Below are 20,932 nucleotides of genomic sequence, written 5' to 3' on the forward strand. Positions count from 1 at the left end.
ATTCTGTACAACTGTGGTGAGCAGCAAAGCATCTCGGTATGCACAACATGCAGAAACTCGAGGTGGATAGCAGGGGACCACCAAGTTCCACTTCTATCAGCCAAGAGCAGAAAGCTGAGGCTGCAGTGGGCACAGAGTTGCAATAGACAGTGGGCACAGAGTTGCAATAGACAGACAGTTAAAGATGGAACAATTATAGCCTGGTCTGATGAATCTTCGACTGAACAGATCCACACAGATAGCAGGTGCAGAATTTGGAACCAACAACATGAACCCATTAACCCAACAAGCACATGTTTTTTGACACTCTTGAGCCTGTTAACACCAAACCAATCATTACTTCAATGTCATAGCTTATTTGAGTATTCCTGCTGACTATGACTTCCTTACATGGCCACAATTTATCCATTTTGTAAAGGTTACCTCTAGCATGAACCTCTTTGGGGTGTAGTGGAAAAGTGGATTTCCAGTATTTTGTGGAATACATGCCACAAAGAACTGAGGTGTGTATAAAATCTGGAAATACACTTGAGTTAGTTATTAGTCCTGTTATCCTTATGGTTCCAGAGCAAAACTTCAAAAGCTCAAACACAGCACATGTCTTAGTTTAAAGATATTCTGCTAAACTATCCCTTTAACCATGCAGCCATCAGAAAGATGCGACACTCAACAGGCAGGAGAGGGTTCAGTTTGTATTGAATCAAACATTCATTTCTCATCTGCAGACCTCAAGGACATCTAAGTACTGAAGATCTGGCACTGCAATAGTCTTTATTCATTCAAAAGAGGAGTGCAAACATTAGACCTTGAGTTTTATGGACTAATTCAGCACAATCCTGGACCTCGCTCTGATCTCAGCAGACAACCGCACATACTCACTATGTTGACCTGCGAAAAAATTCTGAGGAAAAGAAATTCACCATCTTGTGGCTATGAATTTTGCTCAATATTCATATATACAATAAAATTGAGATACAAATCACAAAAATGCCTTTTTCTCTCATTCCAAACCAATTATAAAACGCCTGGAAGATATAATCTATCATCATAGAACATGGAACCTTTGCTGCCTTCTCTCCCCTCTAGTTTTTTTATTATTTCTTCTGCTGGTATTGTTGAAATATTAAGGCCGTACTGAATAATCTCTTCATGTTAAAATAATAACCTTTCTAGTCTCCCTGCTCTGCTAGGTCCAGCCCGTCACCTCGGATCACGGGAGGCACTTGAACTGCAGGATGGTATCTGAATGCATGCACGGCCCACATGAAACAGACTCTCTTCACATCCAGAAAAGCAAAGCTGAAATATTTCCATGACCACAGGCTGGGAACAGTTTTCTGAAGAGTCTTTATCCACTCAATGAAAGGGCAGATGGTAGAGCGCAATGCTACATCAGACAAGACGCTCTAGGCAAATAAACAGAATTATGTTCAAGTAGGGATGGGCAATGTGATGAAATATTATTGTTAACGTGATAATTTGCGAGTTCTGAGTACACTGTGGGTCTTGACAGTACGTCTAAACCCGGAGCACCTGCATGGATCAAAAACAGATATAGAGCAATTATAGAGTGCCTGTAAATAACAATGTGCATAGTAACAGCATGAATGTCATGGTAACAAGTAACTAGCAAGGAACTTCAGCTTATGGCTATATCTTATTTCTTATTTTATACGTTTATTATGCTGATATGTTAAAAGTTGAGGTATCTGAAAATGGTATGCAACCATACAAGCTAAGCTATTAACTATACACTTGACTAGCTGACTCTCCAGAGGTTAAACTGGATTCAGGCGAAGGAATTCGGAAAGCGAACAGTCACAAAAAAGAGGACCATCAATTCACACTATTAAACTAAACAATCAATAAAATAGAGATCCTACTGAGAGAATGCTCCCAGTATACCATGCACCGTATAGGGGCTATGAAACGGTGCATGCAAGCTCACAGAACACCTGAGAATGTGGGATGTGCATGGTTTCACACCATGGGTTCTGCTGTGTGTACTGCATGCCTGCATATCTTAGAGGGTGTTTAATTGGGATTTGCATATATGCTGGGCTGTGATGGTGTGTAGTCACATTCATTATTAGGGAGTTGACAGGAAGCATGACAGGAAGGGTTGGCGGGTAGGCTGGAGCAAAAGGAATAAATGTAGTGTAGCTGTGAAAAATCAGAAAGCAAAAGGGCACAATTGGCAATAACAAATGTAGACAAATGATTATCATCATCTGTAGAATTAACCCAATAAATAATTGTGTAAAAACATATGACACCTCATCTTACATCTCACATAATGTTACCATATCTGTTTTTGTTAGAAAAAAAAAAAAAACCCTAATATATGTTTCAACATTTTGTAACTATTAACAAACTACACTAAACTGTAATGTCCTGCTTTGGTGAGTTCTGGTGGTAGCCATTATGTTTAATAATGTAGTCTATTAGGAGATAATGTGAAGAAGAATGTTCTGTCCTGTTTCAAGGAGAGTCTACATACAGTGAGTTGCAGATCAAATGGGTAGAGAAACACCATTTACAGTCCAATTAGTAACCATTTTTCTGATTATATAATATTAGCTGTCCCTTTTGTAGCATGCATAACGATCTGTCCTTCCCAATACAAAGTAGAACCAGAAAGCTACAGTACAATAGAGACTGCAGCCAAGAGGAGCCACAATTACAATGCAAAAAAAAATACACTCAGTGTGAAAGTGCCAGAAGACTCCATATGTATACGAAAAAATATATGCAGTTCACAAACAAGTAGTTGCTGGTGTTAGCATATACAGACATGTTAACTGAGCTATGAGTGAGCAAGACTTCACTAAACCTGAAGTATAAAGAGGCTGGTGCAAGACACTGAATATTTATGCTTACAGCTGTGCGCTTGCATTCGAGAGCAATTTTTGAGGGGAATTTACTGCCATTACTTCCAGTCAAATGAATCATGCAAATAATACTTTAGGACGGAGACGCTTCGTGAGCTATGCAAAACAAACACGTCAGCAGTTTGCGATTCCCCGGAAAACATTTTTCACATCCTCAGTACCGCAGTCAGGGAGCAAAAATGTGACAACAGAACGCAGGCTACAAAAGTGAACTCAGGCACCTTATATATAAATGTCTGATTAGTAGCTCAGAGGGCATGGCGCAGGCCCATTTTTCATTAGGAAATCAAAGGGCTGGAGCCACGGAGTCATCGTTTCTAAATGAAGCAGCAGAACTTCAGGAGGCACTTTCCCTTCCTGCTGTAGAAGAGGGGGAGAGGGAAGAAGCAGACAGGCTCTCGTGGAGCCTGTATCCTCTTCTCACTCACTCTCTTTCTCTCTCTGTCTGTCTGTCTCTCAGTCTCTTGCTCCCTCAGGGATCTTATCTTTCACTCCGGCAAATCTCACCAATTATAAAATTCATATTCTTTTCTGTCCGTCTCCCTCCCTTCTTCCTCCTCAGTCTCTCCCAGCCCTCCTCTCCTCCTTTCACACCCTTTCTTCCTTTTCTTTTTTTTGTACCTCTCTGCCTCTCCCTCACTCTTTCGCTCGCTTGCTCCCTCCACTCCACCCTCCCGCAATCCTGCGTCCCACATCCACGGCTTTCTAGTCACACCTAAAAGGGCCAATTATAGCATGCTTCCTCTCCTCACTCCCCTTCTCGAGCGGGGAGTGCAGAGTGCTAGCCAGCGCTAGTGAGATAGCGCTAATTGTCAGGGTTATATTTAGTGCTGGGTCAGGCCTTCCTGAGAGGGGGAGCTGATAAGGTGCATAATGACGGTGGCTGGTTGAGGCTGGTGAGGCCTGTGTGTGACCCTGCGCTGTAATGAGTGGAGCTTGGTCTAATGCCGGCCTGCAGCTTAGTACCCCTCCACCCCCTTTACTGGAGCACTCGTGGGGGAAGAGGACTGAAGCACGGCAACTGATGAGAACAGGCCAACACAAGAAAACAGGCACTTACAGTGAAAGGACGTGCATGACAGATTCATGCTGCTTTTGGACCAGTTTACAGCACTTTCTATCCCTTGATGCAATTTCTGCTCTGTTCAACCCAGTGAGCACATTTAGACTGCAAAAGACTTTCAGGAAGATTTAGCAGATCCTGAAGTTGTGATCCACCTTTATAGAAGTCATTAGAATAAAACCTTGTCTTATCCTGCATCCTCACCACCAAATTCAGCTCAAAGATTTTCAATGGAACGTCTAAACAAGCCTGATTGATTTTGGAAACAAGGCCTGTTAACTGATGAAGTGAAAATAGAACCTTTGGTTTCAATGAGCAAAGGCATGTTTGTAGAAAAAAAATGCTCATGAAAAGAACATCGCCTCAACTGTTAAGCATGGGAGTGGATCCATCATGCTTTGGGTTTGTGCTGCAGCCAGTGGCACAGGGAACATTTCACTGGTAGAGGAAATAATGGTTTCAATTAGATGAAAAGATGGTTTCTACAGCAGGACAATGATCTGAATCACCTCCAAATCCATTAAGCCAAGGCCCTAATAGTCCCCAGACATTAACATTTTGGAAAATCTAGAGCAGAGCAGACATGGAACTAGAAGCCTTTTTCCAGGAACAATGGATAAATCTAACAAACAATAATTGAAAGATGGCTACAAAAGCTTTTAAAAGACGTGATTACCTACTCAAGGGGGTGTGAGTACTAATCATGCAGGATGCCCAAATTCTAGCTTCAGGTCCTTTCTTTTTATTTAAATGTGGAAACCATAAAATGCAGAAATGAAAGATATTTAAATATTAAAGTATTTTGTCACTTCATTCACCTCATTCCTTTTGGAACTCTTCTCTTGGATACCCAAACTCTTGCATAGACTGTCTCTGGACAATTCAACATGCTTTGATTGCTTCTATGTTTCAATGAACTATGGGAAATAAAACTACCAACATTTCTGTTGGTGATAACTACAACTGCAAAAATGTTTCACTGGTAAGCAAAACAACACCTTATTCAAGCCATGTTTATGTACATTGTCCTTTTACTTTGTTTTTAATATTTAATCAATGACTTTATGATCTGTCTCACGCATGTCTTAGACTTGTGTTTGATGTTTAGGGACATCTTAAAATAGTCCTAAACCTCCATTCCTCTTCCTTTCCAATGACCTAATCACACCTGGAGGCGAAATGTTTTCCCAATGACTTCATACCCATTTTTCAGAATGTCTCAATGTCTGCGTATGTCTCGGCGGAGTAATACTGGGTTTGCGTGACTTAACCCTGCCTCTCTTAGCCTGTGCGAGTGTTTGTGTGAATCCCCTGCGTTTGTGTTTGTGTGTCTAAGGTGCCCCTCTCGTTCTGCAGCATGTTGAATGTGGAGTGTGTGTGTGAGAATCTCTGACTCATCTCTCCTCACTCCAAACAAACCCAGAACACACGCGCGCACACCTCAGCGTCAGACCTGTTCTAGCATGCAGCGCTAACGGGCTAATGGAGAACCAGTGGAGCGCTGCTGCTAACACACAGGCCTAAAACTGTCAACATGAGCATGGCTAAAGGAATCCATTATTCAATAATTCAGCACAGGGAGCAAAGAGCGGGAAGCAGGGAGCAGGAGGGCGAGCGGGCTGGGTATTCGCTGGTCGAAAAACAACAATACAACTGTGAAAAAAGGAGAGAAATCAGATTCCAATGTTTATAGATGAGAGAGAGCGCAAGAGAAAGAGAGAGCGCGAGAGAGCTACCCCGTGGTTGGCTAGATTGCATCAGATGAGAGCAGAGAGAGAGGCAGGGAGGTACAGTGAGTGAAAAAGAGAGAGAGAGAAGGAGAAAGAGACAGAGAGAAAGAGCATGTCTAAGGCTGTCTGTAGCCATGCTAGAGGACGAGGGGGAGAGTTGAGCTGAGCAGATGCGGGCTGCAGGGCCAAGCCCACACACACAAGCGCACTGATAAAAGGACTCCTGACTGACGGAAGCCCTCAAAAAGCCAGCTGAACGCCCTCACCCTTTCCCCTTTACTATCACTCACTGAGAGTCAGCCAGGCTGCCCACGCTGCACACACACAAACACACACACATACACACACATATATAGACCATGCACTCAGACAGTGAGATGAGAGCAATAAGGGTCTGCTAATGGAATGAAAACACACTCAAGCAAGCAAAACAAGAGCAGCCCAATGAATACAGGGCCTTTTTATGTGCGTGTGCGCGTGTGTTTCCGTGCGTCTTTGTCTGAGTGAGTCTGGGTGAACAGAATAGGCGCACATCTGCTCCACAGCAAACCATGAACCATGCGGCTCAATTTCATCATGGAGAGTGGCTGTAGTGGTTCAAAGCACCTAGCTGGTAGAAGGGTTGAAGATCAGTGTCCTTCTGTCCGATCAGATTGGTGAGAAGAGCCATGGCATTCTGCATGGTGCCACCTAGGATGTTGTTCTGGTGCTCCTAAGGGAACAAACAAGCACAATTAGGAATAAAGTGCAGTCAAGGTACTGAAGGTGCAGTCTCCTTGTGCCATATATACACAATTTTAATCACAATGTAGCTGTTTCTAAAACATTCTCTATTCTACTGCCCTCTTTATAGTCTACTTCCCAGATACTAACAATACAGTAAAAGTAAAAGTTTGTGAATATTTGAACCCCTTCTCAATCAAGTTTTCAAGTGGCCGTACTGCTTAGGGGGGCGGCCTAGAAGACGAATTTTTACATACTGATGGGCCAGGGACCAAATGTTGCTACAAAGCTATGTGTTGCAGAGAGGAGATGTAGGATTGTAAGTTAGCTGAGGTTGTGTCTCTTTGCTTGACATTCTCTTGTAAAGGTGTGGCATTAATGTGTGTGTCAAAGTCTGTAGACTGCCAGTCTCGATCAGGATCACTATGGTGTTAGCATCATTATCTCTACCTCGGCATTAGCACTGTTATCGTGGAGAGCGTCAGCCTTTCCCAGCATCGCTACTATGGCATCAGCATTGCTACCGTGCTGTTACCATCGCTATCACAGCCCTTAGCATCACTAACGCGCCAGCCACTGGACTGCCGAGGCGTTTGTCACCAGCCACGTTCATAAGGTTCTGAGCCCTTTACATCTAAAACTAGTAGATATGTGGTTTATATCTTAAGGCTCTAAGGCCAAGGCTCTGAGTCCTTCACCAGACAGGGTCACATAAGATGGTACATGAAACATAACAGATGTAATTTTATGCCACAGCACCCTTTTCAAAAATAAAGAGCATATATTTTGGTCTGCATTGTTTAAATGCCTGTTTTTTCTTGTTTGTCAAGACGTGGGCATTGAGGTCTTTAGAAGCAGTGGTAATATGCTTATGCAGTCAGTTTAGAAATATTAAAATAGAAATATAAAAGTCTGCATGTGCTCTTTTAGACTAGATGTGTTGCAGGACTGAACCAGATTCATTCTTTTTCCTCTTGTAATTTCCTACTGATATCGCCCAAACACACAATAACCTTTAATACAGATATGCAATCTTTACTATATTGCATTCACCAGTACTCCAGTGCTATCAGTCTTGGATTATACAGAGGTTACTGGTTGATCGGTAGGGAATCAGGGTTGCTGTCAGCAGTAATGGTCTTGGACCTGATTCTTTGCTATACTGTACATCACCTTTGCCCAGAGTGTGTGAGGAAAGGGTCAGGAACACTGGTAAAGGCTGAAGGTGGAGACGGTTAAAGTATCACTCAAGACTTGTGTCCTGATGCTGGGGTTGTGGAGACAGTCTAATCATGCAGTGGGCTTGGGTTCAGAGGACGATTAGAAGAAAAATAAGCAGACAACGCTGCTAGGCAAGAGGGCAGGAAAAGGATCGAGAAAAATCAATGAAAGCTTTAATTAGAGGTCTATGTACGTCTGGACAGGGAGAGGGAGAAATAGAGCAAGAGAGATAGTGGCTCTGAAAGACAGATGCAGAGAAGCACCATGGTCTCAGGGGATTTTCCTGCCGAAGGGCCGCAACCGCAAGCAGCAGAGGAACGTCCAATGCCCAGAAATCATTTCTTTTTCAGCGTTATTTGCGCCTGGAGCCTGGTGACGGGTGGGGTGGAAGGGTCATGCATGCATGAGTAACCAAACCTTCAGTCCTTACATAAATAAATCACATACACAGACAGCAAGATGAGGAGGAGGAGGAACTCAGCATCCAGCCTGCTAAACCGCTTGTTTAACACAAACCAGCAGCCTACATGTCACATACATAGGTACGGAGAAAAGAAAAAAAACACAAACACACACACAAACAGAACATTCATCCTCTAAATAATGCAACGTACAGTCCATTATTATTTGTTAGACCACTGATCCAACAAGAAAGATAAAAATCACATCACAAACACATCACTTCCACACCTAAGCTTATTCTCAAAGGCAGCCATGCTGTGCTCACAGCAGCCAGCTGTGAAATACCAGTGTCAGATAAGAACACTGAGGTATTTGATATAAGATTACATTTGACTCTTGCTTCATCTCGATGTACTGTACCGTACATTTCATCACTCTGTAGTCTGACAAGTCCGCTTTCACATGGTGTAGGTGTACGGCACTGTACTAAAATTGAGAGGACTGTATGAAATACATGACACTGCTTTATTCTGCTCCTAAATAAATACAGTAGTCTGGTCTTGAGCTCTGTGCTCACAGCCAGTGCTGAATGCACACTCTCCTCATATTGACAGCTACAGCTAAAAGCAGTCGGAGCACTTTTATTCCTTTCTCAGGGAACGCGTGCAAGCGGCTCCACTCTCCCTCTCAGCTCACCGGAACATCAGTGGCCTATCTCTTCAGAATGATCCATACTGTCAGGTGACATCACATTCAATAAAAGCCCTAGGCACACAGAGACAGAGGCAGGCTTATGTTACAGTAAACCGTCTGGAGAGCACAGACCGTGCAAAGGAAGACTGATCTAGCATCAGTGCATAGGCTTAGCAGGCAATGCCCTTAGCCAAAGCCAAAGAAGTGACAGATCTGATTACACATCTGCTTTCGGCATGAATCTTATGACACCTGGGTTAGAATGATCTGATAACATGGTAATAAAAACACATTTACCACAAGTGTAATAATGGGGACATACTGTATATGCAAGCTAAATCCCCATAGTTTCAGTTAAACTGCAGTGAAATAATGATATCCAGTATGTAGAACCTTTAGTTACTAATGCACAGTTTTAGCTATACCAGTGGGAATCCCCCAAGCACACTCCGATAAATTGAAATGTCTGGTAAGAATTCACCTTAAAGAAGAGTAAACATGCTCTAAAGCCTAGTAAACGTATGACCGTAAACTGTTAGGGCAAGCAGTATGGATACACTGTGCCTAAAGGGAGAGTCTAAATGAGCTTCTTCATTTGCTGAGATGGCCTAGAGAGTCAATGCCAATCACACACTCTCTCTCATTAACGATCAGCCATTCCCTACGATCTTCAGATTGCTTTCATGTTTTCTCAGAGCTTGGGAAAGAGAATCGGCAGCGGCACAGAGCTTCTTGGTTGAAATGAGATTCAAAGGAAGAGACTGACTGGTGCAGCCCATTTAATGAAACAAATACCAATTCTATTTGATTCAATTTATCCTCAGAGTCAAAGGTGCATTCAATGAAGAAAAGTAAGACATGGTGGGAAGTGGACAACAAGTGGACAATACACGATTCCATTTCCCAAATTACAAGAGTTCTTTGATCTTGTGAGACCTCTCTCACAGCATCAGAATTGGTGGACCATTTCAACATCTGAGTGTCCTGCATTTAACTGATTCAAATACACATATGTTCAAATGTTTGTAAACATCCAATCAGCCAACAGTTTTTCTGAGATCATGGGCATTAATAGGAAATTTGTGTCTACTCTAGTGGGGCGATTCTACACTAGAATATTATTAAAGTCAGACACATATTGATGTTTACCTGTGGAATGAGCAAGAGCAGCATTTAAAATCCAGAAATATTTAGTAGAACTCCATCCCTCCAGAGAAAGTAATTCCACTGTTTCCTAGCCTAATGCTGCCCAATGCCAATGGTGCAAATGTTTTTTTGGATGGATGAGATGTTCACTTTATGTAAAACCTGTGCCATCAATAGGTGCATTGTCACAGAATTAGCTGGGGTGACGTTTGAACACATCATATTGTGTGTGAGAAAGTGCTAGGGTAATCGCAATAGACATGTTAGTATTAGTATTGTTTTCATCATAGCATATGTGAATAATATGTGTACCAATGAAAGTGTACATATGCTTTCAGATTGGAGGGTAGTTTGGTAGTAGTAGTAGATTTCTTACTGGCAATCTCAGTAGCAAACTGTAGCAGTCAAACACCCAAGATAGTAGAGGTCACAGGTTCAATAATAACTGATTGCTAAAGCCCTCAAGCTAAGGACTTAATATCACAATGCTCCAGAGAAACTGCAACTGCAAAGTGAGGTGTCTTGGGCCTAAAACGAGCTAGTAGTTTTAAACATGATAGCATGTTTATATTATCTTTACTTATATATTTATTTATTTTGTATAGGCATTTAAAGTATTAGTTGCAGGAATGAGTTTTTGGGGAAAATTGAGTTTTACGTTTTAGTCTGTGTTCATTTCTGCATTTCAAGTAATGACTGCACATCAAGGACTCAGTAATGAAATACTTCAGAAATATTCATTTGGTCTTTGCAGCTAGTGGCAATTTAGTGATGTATATGCTGAGAAAATTAAATTTCAGTGAGACGAAAATAAGTCCTAGAATTTTAGATTATATTAATCTTGCAAAGTGGTTTTTATGTAATGGTAAATTTTCAGTTCAAGTAATGACTCCATGTCAAGAACTCAGCTGAAATTCATTAGAACTGCCATGCTGTTGGTTAGTTTGGCAATGATCATCAATCAAATTCCAATATGATGCCTGCCAAAACGTGAGGCAGCAATAAAAGCTGTCTTTCTCAGAGCTACGCACATTTACTGAAGTGTCTTTCTCACAGTGACATATTGGATAAGGAGCAGCTCGGGCAGTGCACTCATAAAGTGTGCACTGCTAACTTGGTGGATTGAGGGCAGGGGAGGGTGACTGTTGACAGGCAACGCAAGTTCCTCTCTAATGAGAATGGAACCTGCTGTAGAAGAGGGGCCTCACATCTCTACTCCATTAACTCCGCAACCCAATTACACATAACGCTCTGATAGGTCAGCCCCCTGACTGCTTCATTTACATAATAACTCAATGGAAGATGGGGAACCAGCTTCGCGGACCCACTCTAAAGGAAGAAGGTTGGCTGGTGCACATATGGTTTAATAGGACTAATATATTATTTCATGTCATTTTGCCAGGGAATGAGAAATGCCCTTGCAGCATGTAGGTAATAAAAAAAAATTCAAAACCGATAATAAAAAGGCAGATTGAGACGGTGCATGCCGTTCACACAATATTGTGGCCACTCAGATAGCATATCATCTATCTGAAAATGTCAACACATTTGAGGTAACATCTGAACATACACATGACTATGTCTTAATCAGATTGCTGAAGCACTGCTGAAGGATTTCTCATGCCTGATGAAGGACCCTTTAATGCAGCAACACTCCAAACATAATGTCCAAAAAACAATTTTTGAAAATATTCTTAAGACATCAGTTTTAATTTGATATTGATGTATCGCTCAACAGTTGGAATGTACTTCTTAAGTACTTTATCATTACATTTACATTTACATTTATGGCATTTAGCAGACACTCTCATCCAGAGCGACTTATCATAGTCATCATATTAACCAGAAAACAAGCAACAGTGTCAATCTGAACCCAAACACACATACTCACATTACTATATTCTAAAGTGTCATGCAGAAACAATAACAGGGATGGGCTCTAAATAAATACACCAATTACAAATTACAAGTTGTAACACCTGGGCTTTTTACCTGAACCATTAAAAAATTCCTTTTTTTATGCCCCAGGGAGAGCCGGACATCCTTAGATCCTCATAAAAAGGCAAGTATTTTTCATTCTCTAGAGTGGAGTAGAGTAGTGTGTTCAGATTTCCATAAAGTTTATTATACATTTCTAGATGCTTTATTTTTTATTAAAGCTGGTGTGGGAACCCCAAGTCAATAAATGAATCACCCCAACAGACAGAGAGAGAATCCAGCCTAGCAGCCCAGAGAGCACTTATGCACTTACCGCCACGACTTGAAAGATGACCGGCAGTAGACGACTCTCTCTGACAAGCCTGTACCAGAAGAGACAAACACACACACAAAGTTAATGTGCGACACGTACATACACCACATGGCACCAGGCCTATATTTCATCTTCATTACTGCGACACTGTGCGTGCACTTGGTCTTCGGTACTGTACAGGAGTGCCGAGGTGTAACAATGGCAAGTTCAGTCATGTGAGAAAATAACATTTGACTAATGAGACAAAAGAACATACATTGGTGAAAGTGAAGAAGGAGAGAAGAAAAAGCAGTGACAAGGTGAGAGAGAGCAGTTTAAAGAGAGAAAGAGGTTAAGTGTGAGAAAGGAAAGAACGAGAGAAAGATGGAGAGGAAAGCATTCTAATAGGCTTGGCACCAAGGAGTAATGCAAGCCTTTATTGAAAATGACTTGCCTCACTCTTTTATTGATTAAGCCCTTTGATTCACAACCAATTACCGTATGTATGCAAAGGTGCTCAAAGGAGAACGTCACCATGCTGGGAGAAAATGAGAGCTAGATTGAATGAAATTAGCTGAAGGGTCACACTCTGAATATTAATTATGATGCTTGCCGTGCACTAAACAATGATGTATTGCATGGCTGGAAAGCATTTGTCCATTCTCTCCAGGACGTGTCCTCTGTGGGGGAGGCTGGCTAATGCGTGTGTGAGGTGCAACAGAGAAAGAGAGGGCGTGCTGCTCAGCACCTGAGATAAGGCTGGCACGGAGGCCTTTAGGAGTAAATCTCGCTGTAAATTGCTGCAGGAGCACAAAAGCTTGAGGTAAAGAGAGGGTTATCCTTTTTGTGTTTGAAAGTCACATAGAAGTCACAGTAGCTAAACATGCAGTTTACTGATAGAAAGTTTGAAATCCGATGCTATTTGATTTCTGCATTCTTATTCTGTAATGTAAAGCCACAGGTAGCTTTTAAAAAATTAAAATATGCCTGCTTATAGCCTATTGTTCGTGACAAAGGTGTAAGCCTAGTCCTGGACTGTACTTTTTCTACTCCATTCAGAATGCCCTGCAGTCTAGGACTACACTTTATCTCTGTGTGAGATTTACTTCAACAGGACAGAAGCTAAATCAGATGGATTAAAGGATATTTCTTTGGTCAGTATTTTTCATTTTAAAGGCTCAAAGGCATTTTGGCATTTTGCTCCTGGTTCACTGCCAGGTTCACTGTATTTACCTTGGCATTGGTAAATAATGAGAGTTTGGTACATGGTAGTGACATTTCATGAACCTCAAACACTGTTGTGTAAAACTGTTGTTTTACTGAAGTGAAACAGATCAGCAATTCTTAAACTGTTCAATAACAGAATAATATTTTGCCCTAATAAATTGCATACATCCAGCCCACTAGCATCTGCCGTTTAAGCATAAACTCTGGCTACTAGCTACTGGTTTGTCGACCAGGTGAGGTACTGCTCAGAGACTAGAGGAAGAGCCACTGCAGAACTCCACACAATGGCTGGGGTGAGATCAGCAACTGAGATAATGCCCATTCAAGCTGATATAGAGTTGAACACTACTGCCTTCTAAGGATTACCAGCAATATTAACAAATTTAACATAAGAACATTTTTAGCATGACCTGGGGATTTTGTGCTTTTCTCAGAACACATCATTTCCAGTACCTCTAGCACACTATAGGGCTGTGACCATTACCAAATTACTGCAACCCTGATTATGTAATGCTTACCCTGGTGTTGAGCTTATAGGAGTCAGCACCAGTTATTATTTATTTATAAAATGGAATGATCTGGCTCTAAGATCTGATTGACTGAGCCATGCTTAGGGTTGGGCTGTATATAAAGGTAACACTGTATAACGCTCGATTGTGTCTGCTAATTGTTTTCAGAATTACTGATGTGTAAAACTGCTAAAAAGTTTATCACCAATTATTGTGTCAGTCAGTCAACAGTAGTTGCACAGAACTGCCTGATGCTCATCTCTAGTCAAGCTTGCTACACAAAGCAAAGACTAGCTTAATGAGTGGGCTACTGAACAAACACTATGGGGGAAAAACTGATTCACAGCAGTTTAACCTTTGCAATTGTCAGACAGTTTAACATTTATTAAATGACAGATTTAAAAATGTGCAAGCCATGTAAACACAGGACCATCTATGCTCCTTGTGCAGCATTTGCTACTTCTCACCCTTGGTAATACCGCTTTAATATTTTGAGACAGTGTGACAGTATAAAAATAGTGACTCTCTCTACATCAAAGTTCAAGCACCTAAAAGCTACTATAATTACTATAACTCACTATACTGAAATCACTACATTGATTCATATTGGAGAGGACCTTTCTGCTCCTTCTCCTTGCCTTTTCAACCAATGAACTCCTCTATCTGTCATCCATTCCATAACGTGCTCTGCACCATCATTTACCAATGCTGGCTTACACCGAGGGCCACAATCACAATCACTCATTCCCCCTGCACCCCCCCCACCCCCTCCACACACAGGAGACAGCGGAGTAAGCAGACCTGATGAATGGGAACACTTTATCTTCCTGTCAGTTTGGCAATGGGAGGGTTGATGGCAGCCACCGCTCGGTACGCCCCACTGTATGTCTGTCTGTAGTCTGATCGTGCTCCATTAGCTCTTTAAGAGGCACACAGACCCGGGTCGTCCATCCATCTCTTTCAGCGGCTGCATGTTTACAGAAGCAAACGGGGTCAAGTGGAAGAGAGACAGAGCAGGGTCATCTGTGTGTACAGCCAGCAGCCCATGTTGCTTACTGATCCTCCTATTACATCTACTTTGTCAGCCCAAGTGATACACTGGTAGACTAGGCACTATACAGAATACTGTATAGCAGTGTATCTAGTGTGAAGACTGTCAGAGAAATGCTTAGCTTAATTCATGAAATATTAACACCCATTTTTAGTAATTGGAAACCAGTGGTGGGAATCACTACAGGACCCATGACACAACACCTCAGCCATTATATTATTACTATTATTCTATAGTGATTTGTGACTAGTACTATAATATACTGCAATGACTTTTGAGTACAAACTATGCTTCAACTTGTAAAGATTTTGGTGATCTCATTCCTTTTTAAAATATTTTTTTAATTGTATGTAAGCTAAACTGAAATGTGAAGTGGACAAAGCAATACACAAAATAAACTCCTGCATGAGTGTGTTTAGCAGATCGTTATCCAGAGCATTAAGAGCCGAACTGTAGATTCTAATGCTTATACATGGTGTTGGAAACAAATTGTGAATGATGGTGGCATGCAGCTCTGCAAAACTGTTGCAGTGGTGACTTCATAACTGATAAGAAAGTAGTATTTCTGTTGGTGTAAAGCTGGGGTTCTCTCTAGTGCATGACCAGGGGGTCTTTAGTTGCGAGTGTCCATTCTACTAGAAAAACCCACTTTGGATAATTCTACCACCACAGCCGACAACAAACAATGGGAAATATTAAACTTTTAAATGTTATGGATTTATTGGTGTTAACGGTGACATTTTTCCATTGGTGCGCCATTCAATAGAACAAAGAACATCAGGTATGTTGTCATTTACTGTCATCGTGTAAAGGCTGTTGCTCTGGTGGTGTTCCTTTCTGGACAAGGAATCAAAACTTTGGTGTGCAGGGCAATAGTGTTATCCACTATGCTTTTCAAACACTGCTACCAGTAGAATCACTACAGCCTTGCTCTCACTAGAAAAAAATAATTAAATAAAAAAATGTTTTCATCTAACAGACTACAAAACACTGGATTTTAATAACCTACTGGTGGGCCATATTATACATAAAATATTATGAAATATTTAAGTAGTAAAATACTGATACTTGGACCATTGAGTGTTGATATTTTTCTTCCAGCCAAAATATTGCAAGACTGTTCAAAAGCATTATTTTTATTAAATATATTTATTAAATATTAATAATAAAAATTATTATTATTATTTGATTTTATTTTTTTACTTTCACACCTTATCATTGATAATAGGTGCCAATACCGACAACAGATCACTCTTTACGAATAAGAGTGGAATAAAAAGTTATATGGTGTAGACCACATTCTTTTAATACTGGACCCACGGCTTAACTGCCATCTCTCTGCTCTCCCGTATTGCAATCCCATCTTGGTGTAGCCCTGGCTTTTTCTGTGCCAAGTGGAAAAGTAGTATTTTTATGGAAATGCGGAGTGCAAAGATTGGCATTTACACAGGTAAATGTCAACCCAAAGACTCTGAAGCTTTTAATAAGAGAGAGAATGCACACAATCTCCATGGCTCCAGGGAACCTTTTGATGGGATCTGTAATCAGATGGGAGGGGATGCCGATGGCATATGGCTCTCATTTCTCCCTTTAACGCTCGTAATGGCACACAACAACTACGGCATTTAGTGGCAGTGGTGTATCTTATCAGACTGACACATTGTCAGAAAAAAAGGTGGATGTGTAGAGTGTAGGATGTCCCAACCAGTAAAACTGTAACATCTAAATACATTCTGTCTATTCTTATAACAACATTACAAATTCCTCTTTGATTCACTTGAAAAAAAAATGAATGAATGAATGAGCCAGTGCTTCATCTCTTAATTTTACTGAAACTATACATATTTAAATGGGGGAGCAGAGAGGGTAAAGGGCCTTGCTCAAGGGCCCAACAGCGGCAGCTTGCCGAGCCCGGGAATCGAACCCACAACCTTGTTATCGATAGCCCAGCACTCTAACCGCTGAGCCACCACTGCCCCGTTTGTCCCAGTTTTCTCCCAATTCCATTCCAGTTCAATTAGGACGTCCTTCATTGCAGAGCACCTACCAACTTAGAAGGGTAAGGGCTAACATCATGAGGCTGAGGTCATTCATTCTACCCAATTATGCTCTCTTCAACTCCCAACTAGTAGTGTTCTCTAAACATGAATCTAAACATATTTGATGAATTTACACTTTCAGATCAATGTGTTGTGATGCACTGCTGCATTTTATAACCTACCATCCACCATTTCAATCTACCAATCAATCAACTAGCCCACCCTATGTCCATGGTTACCTGCCTGTTTCTACCCACTACATTTTGCATTGTCCATTTCAACTCACCCAGGAGCCGAGAGCCTGTGTATTGCTGTCAGAGGCTGGCAGGTGGAGCTGCCATGCCAAACCCACACACTGAAAGTCCTCAGTCCCAATCATCCCACAGACTCTCATTCTCTCTGTCACACACACATTTAGTGACACCTCAGCTTGCTCACTGTGGACATAGTCTGCTCCCACACACACCTTGTCCAGTCCAATAAAACTCTGGCTTTAACAGAACTGCAGGGCAGTGTGCCCAGGACATTGTCTCGGAAAACACTAGGGCATTACACACACTAACTATGCAGTGGAACATGTTGCTGTACATTCTTAGCAAAAATAATAATAAAATAAATAAATAAATAAATAATAATAAAAAAGATATAGTTCAATATAGTAATGAAAAATGGTTCTCTGACTAACAATAGTGGAACCCTTTTTTCACGATTTTTCCAGGTAAAGAAAATAAAGGTAAAGGCCCCAGGTAAAGATTTCATGAGTCTATTCAAAACTGTTGCCTTTATAAAAAAAACCCTGCCTAAAAATAAAAAACAAAACAATAACAAAACCTGTTTCCAAAAAGTTAGAAACAGTGTTGCAAATTTGATTTATCCATCAACAGAGACCACCAAAGCAGCCTAATCTAAAAATATTTTAAAAATTCATTTGCAAACTTGCCTCCCCACCTAGTATAATAGGTGGTGGCTTTACCATGCACAATGCTAACATAATGGCATTAACACACAGAGCAGTGGTTCAGCTTCACTTACTTAAGAGGAAACATTCACCACAGCTTGCATAAAGGCAAAAGTGGCCAAAGGTTTGCGATAATTGGAAAGTTTGAACTGCTAACAGAACCGATAATGAAGGAAAGACGATGCTTGCGCGCTGAACCTGCTAATGTCCCCAATTTGCAATCTCATTTTGCCCGGAACCCATCAAGCGAAGGTCTGCGCTTTTTTAGGACTTTATCAAGCGGTGGCAAACCCAATTTAATTTCACCATTGTGAGCGTAATAGCTCCTCACAGGCGCTGGGGTTGGGGGATGGGGGTGTAGATGGTGGCAACAGACGAACGTTCTCCGATTGCTGACATCAATTTGAATAGTTCAGCTGTGCGGCGTGCTCTATCAGCACCAAGAAAGACAATGTGTAGAGAGGCCGGGAGGAGCCATTAGTGAAACAGCAGGGGGATAAGGAGTAGATAAGGGAAACATGCACACACACGCGCGCACACACGCGCACACACACACACACACACACACACACACACACACACACACACACACACACACACACACACACACACACACACACACACACACACACACACACACCATGCCCACATTCACACAGAGACTGCCCATCACTTTTTCAGCTCACAGAGAAGGAGGTGGAGGAAAAAAAAAAGTGGGTTGCGGAGGGGGTCAAGGCAAACAATGACAATAATATAAGACAGGCTATGACAGAGTGAGTGAGAGACTGTGACTGTGTAAACATAGCAGTAGAGGGAAGGCCCTACTATGCAGAGGAAAGCGAAGACTCAACATAACATTTGATAGCACAATATTTATATTGATATGCAAGATAAAACAATATGCAGACTACGCAACCAAACAGGCCGTCGACATGCATACTGATAAAAATACCTTTTAGCTATCATGTAACTATAATAACTACTTCTCATATTTTAATGTTCTTTCTGCTTCAGATAAGTATCTGTTGTCAAAGCAACGGCAGTAAGATGCGTTTTATCTGTAGTCCTGTGCAGCCGCACTAAAGCTAGAACATTACTGCATTTCCTGCCTGACCTACTTCCAAAACGACTGGATCAATAATCTAATAAAACCCCATCCACAGACACGAGGGAGGATTGGCTACATGAAAAATGCCCCCAGTACGAAGCTCACTCAACGTCTCTAATAAATGGTAATGTTGAACAACTTCCCCTACAACAATTTCAGTAAATAATTAATATGTAATGTTCTCTGCATAATATCAGCAGATGTGATGTAGCTGGGTTTTCATATCTTTCCATTAGCCGCGAACATTCCACCATGTCTACGGCATATATCTCCAGTGTAATCCCTGTAGAGCTAAAGCAAAACACAGTGCCAAATTTGTCCTGCTCCAAAACACCTGACATAGCTAATTACTAATTATCAAGCACTTCAAATGTAGAATAAACTTTGGGCTTTCTGAAACAGGAGGGATGATACAGAAAGCATGTGACTAAGAATGTGAAAAATGCTCACATGCAGTTTTACACATTAATTTTCAACCTTATGTTTTCACCCAGAATTTAACAATGTGGGCTAATAAAAATATGAGCTGCTTTTATTGGCTCGTTTACTTTGCTACAGGGGCTCTCCCAAAAGCCATATGGCATAGCACTGTATTATTTTTAGCACTATAACAAGAACATTGTAATTTTTTGTGCAATTATTCTCAATTCTTACTATAATTGAGAATAATAGATAGTGTTGGTGTCCTCTCAGTGTGGCGAGAGGTGGAGATGTTAAACCCAGTCAGCTATGGTTAGGTTTTAGCCGATACCTGCAGCTTCTTCTAAGAGGGACAGTTTTCCAAGTGGTACTTTTCAGAGCTAGCAACCAGCATTCCTAAAACTACTAGATTGTGGTGATGTGTGGTGATGTTACGAATGGGTTGGGGTAATTAAATGTTCCAAATTGGGAGAAAAAAAGAAATTAGACAAAATTATTACACATTTTTAAAATCCATTTTTCATAACTGGTTTACCTGTTGACAGGTGTGCTGTGTTCAGTGAGGGATCCCAAAAGTTTGAGGGCATAAACAGGTACTGGATCTGGTTCCAGAAGTAGAGACTCATACCTGATGACCAGGGTGAGAATAAACTTACTTAATAATGCAGACAACAGTAAAGTCACTTATTTAAAATAATGATATGATAATAATAATAAAGGTGTTATAATTTTAATTTAAAACAGTGAATCAAATTTGACAAATTATATATTTTAATAAATCAAGTTATTTATTTTGTTGTAGTAAGTAGTATTTACATTTTTTTATTCAACTGTATAAAATTGGAGCTCATTTTAAACATACAAAACATCAAAAGTCAAATCGAATCTTGACCTTAAAACCTGTATTGAACCTGAAAACATTCCTGTAAGCTATGTGTATTGTCCAAACATTATCATTTTAAAATATAAACATAAGGCACACTGTCTTTGAATTATTGCTGTATCAAAACTGTTTTGTACGGTGTCATCACTGTAGTGTTTGTAAATTTTTTTTAAATAATTAATTTAAATTGCACAGCAGTGATGTAGTACCGCTACTACTATGAATAATTATTATTATTATGAATCCATGAAATTGATGAAGCAGATATGTCTCACTGTGGCAGGAGGTCCTGTGTAATGAGAGTCAGCAGGCGTGTGTATGAGGAGCTGCCCTCTCCATCCCACGCTCGTCGTTTTTCTCTCTCTCCTTCCTCCACAGCCTCCTGGCTCAGCAACAGCAAGGTTATCTCTGACAGTCCCCGCAAACTCACAATACGCCATTCCACTGGTGTGCGCACACACACACACACACACACACACACACACACACACACACACACACACAGTGAGATGAAGTTCATTTTTGCAAGCAGATGTTACAGACAAGTAAACAAACATTCAGCATCCAAAAGCACACATTCTACCAGTAACAGTGTGCATGTGTCTGTAAACTGGCATGTCAGCAGACGAAAGGCCCAA

General features: G+C 41.0%; 1 protein-coding gene across 3 annotated transcripts in view; it reads right to left on the minus strand.

Annotated features, from left to right (window-relative positions):
* Positions 1–20,932, minus strand: part of ulk4 (unc-51 like kinase 4) — a 91,871-nt gene that overhangs the window by 27,220 nt on the left and 43,719 nt on the right. For 2 of the 3 annotated variants that reach the window (XM_072679612.1, XM_072679613.1), the window contains exons 29-32: positions 20,570–20,738; positions 19,947–20,039; positions 12,121–12,169; positions 6,291–6,396 (exon numbers count right to left, since the gene is read on the minus strand). In XM_072679612.1, the coding sequence (XP_072535713.1) occupies positions 6,291–6,396; positions 12,121–12,169; positions 19,947–20,039; positions 20,570–20,738 (417 nt within the window). Of the gene's footprint in view, positions 1–6,290; positions 6,397–12,120; positions 12,170–14,642; positions 14,803–19,946; positions 20,040–20,569; positions 20,739–20,932 lie in introns of those variants that run through there. The other variant, XM_072679614.1, reaches the window with a different exon arrangement.

The sequence above is a fragment of the Salminus brasiliensis genome, chromosome 5 (genome assembly GCF_030463535.1).
Source record: "Salminus brasiliensis chromosome 5, fSalBra1.hap2, whole genome shotgun sequence".
NCBI lineage: Eukaryota > Metazoa > Chordata > Actinopteri > Characiformes > Bryconidae > Salminus > Salminus brasiliensis.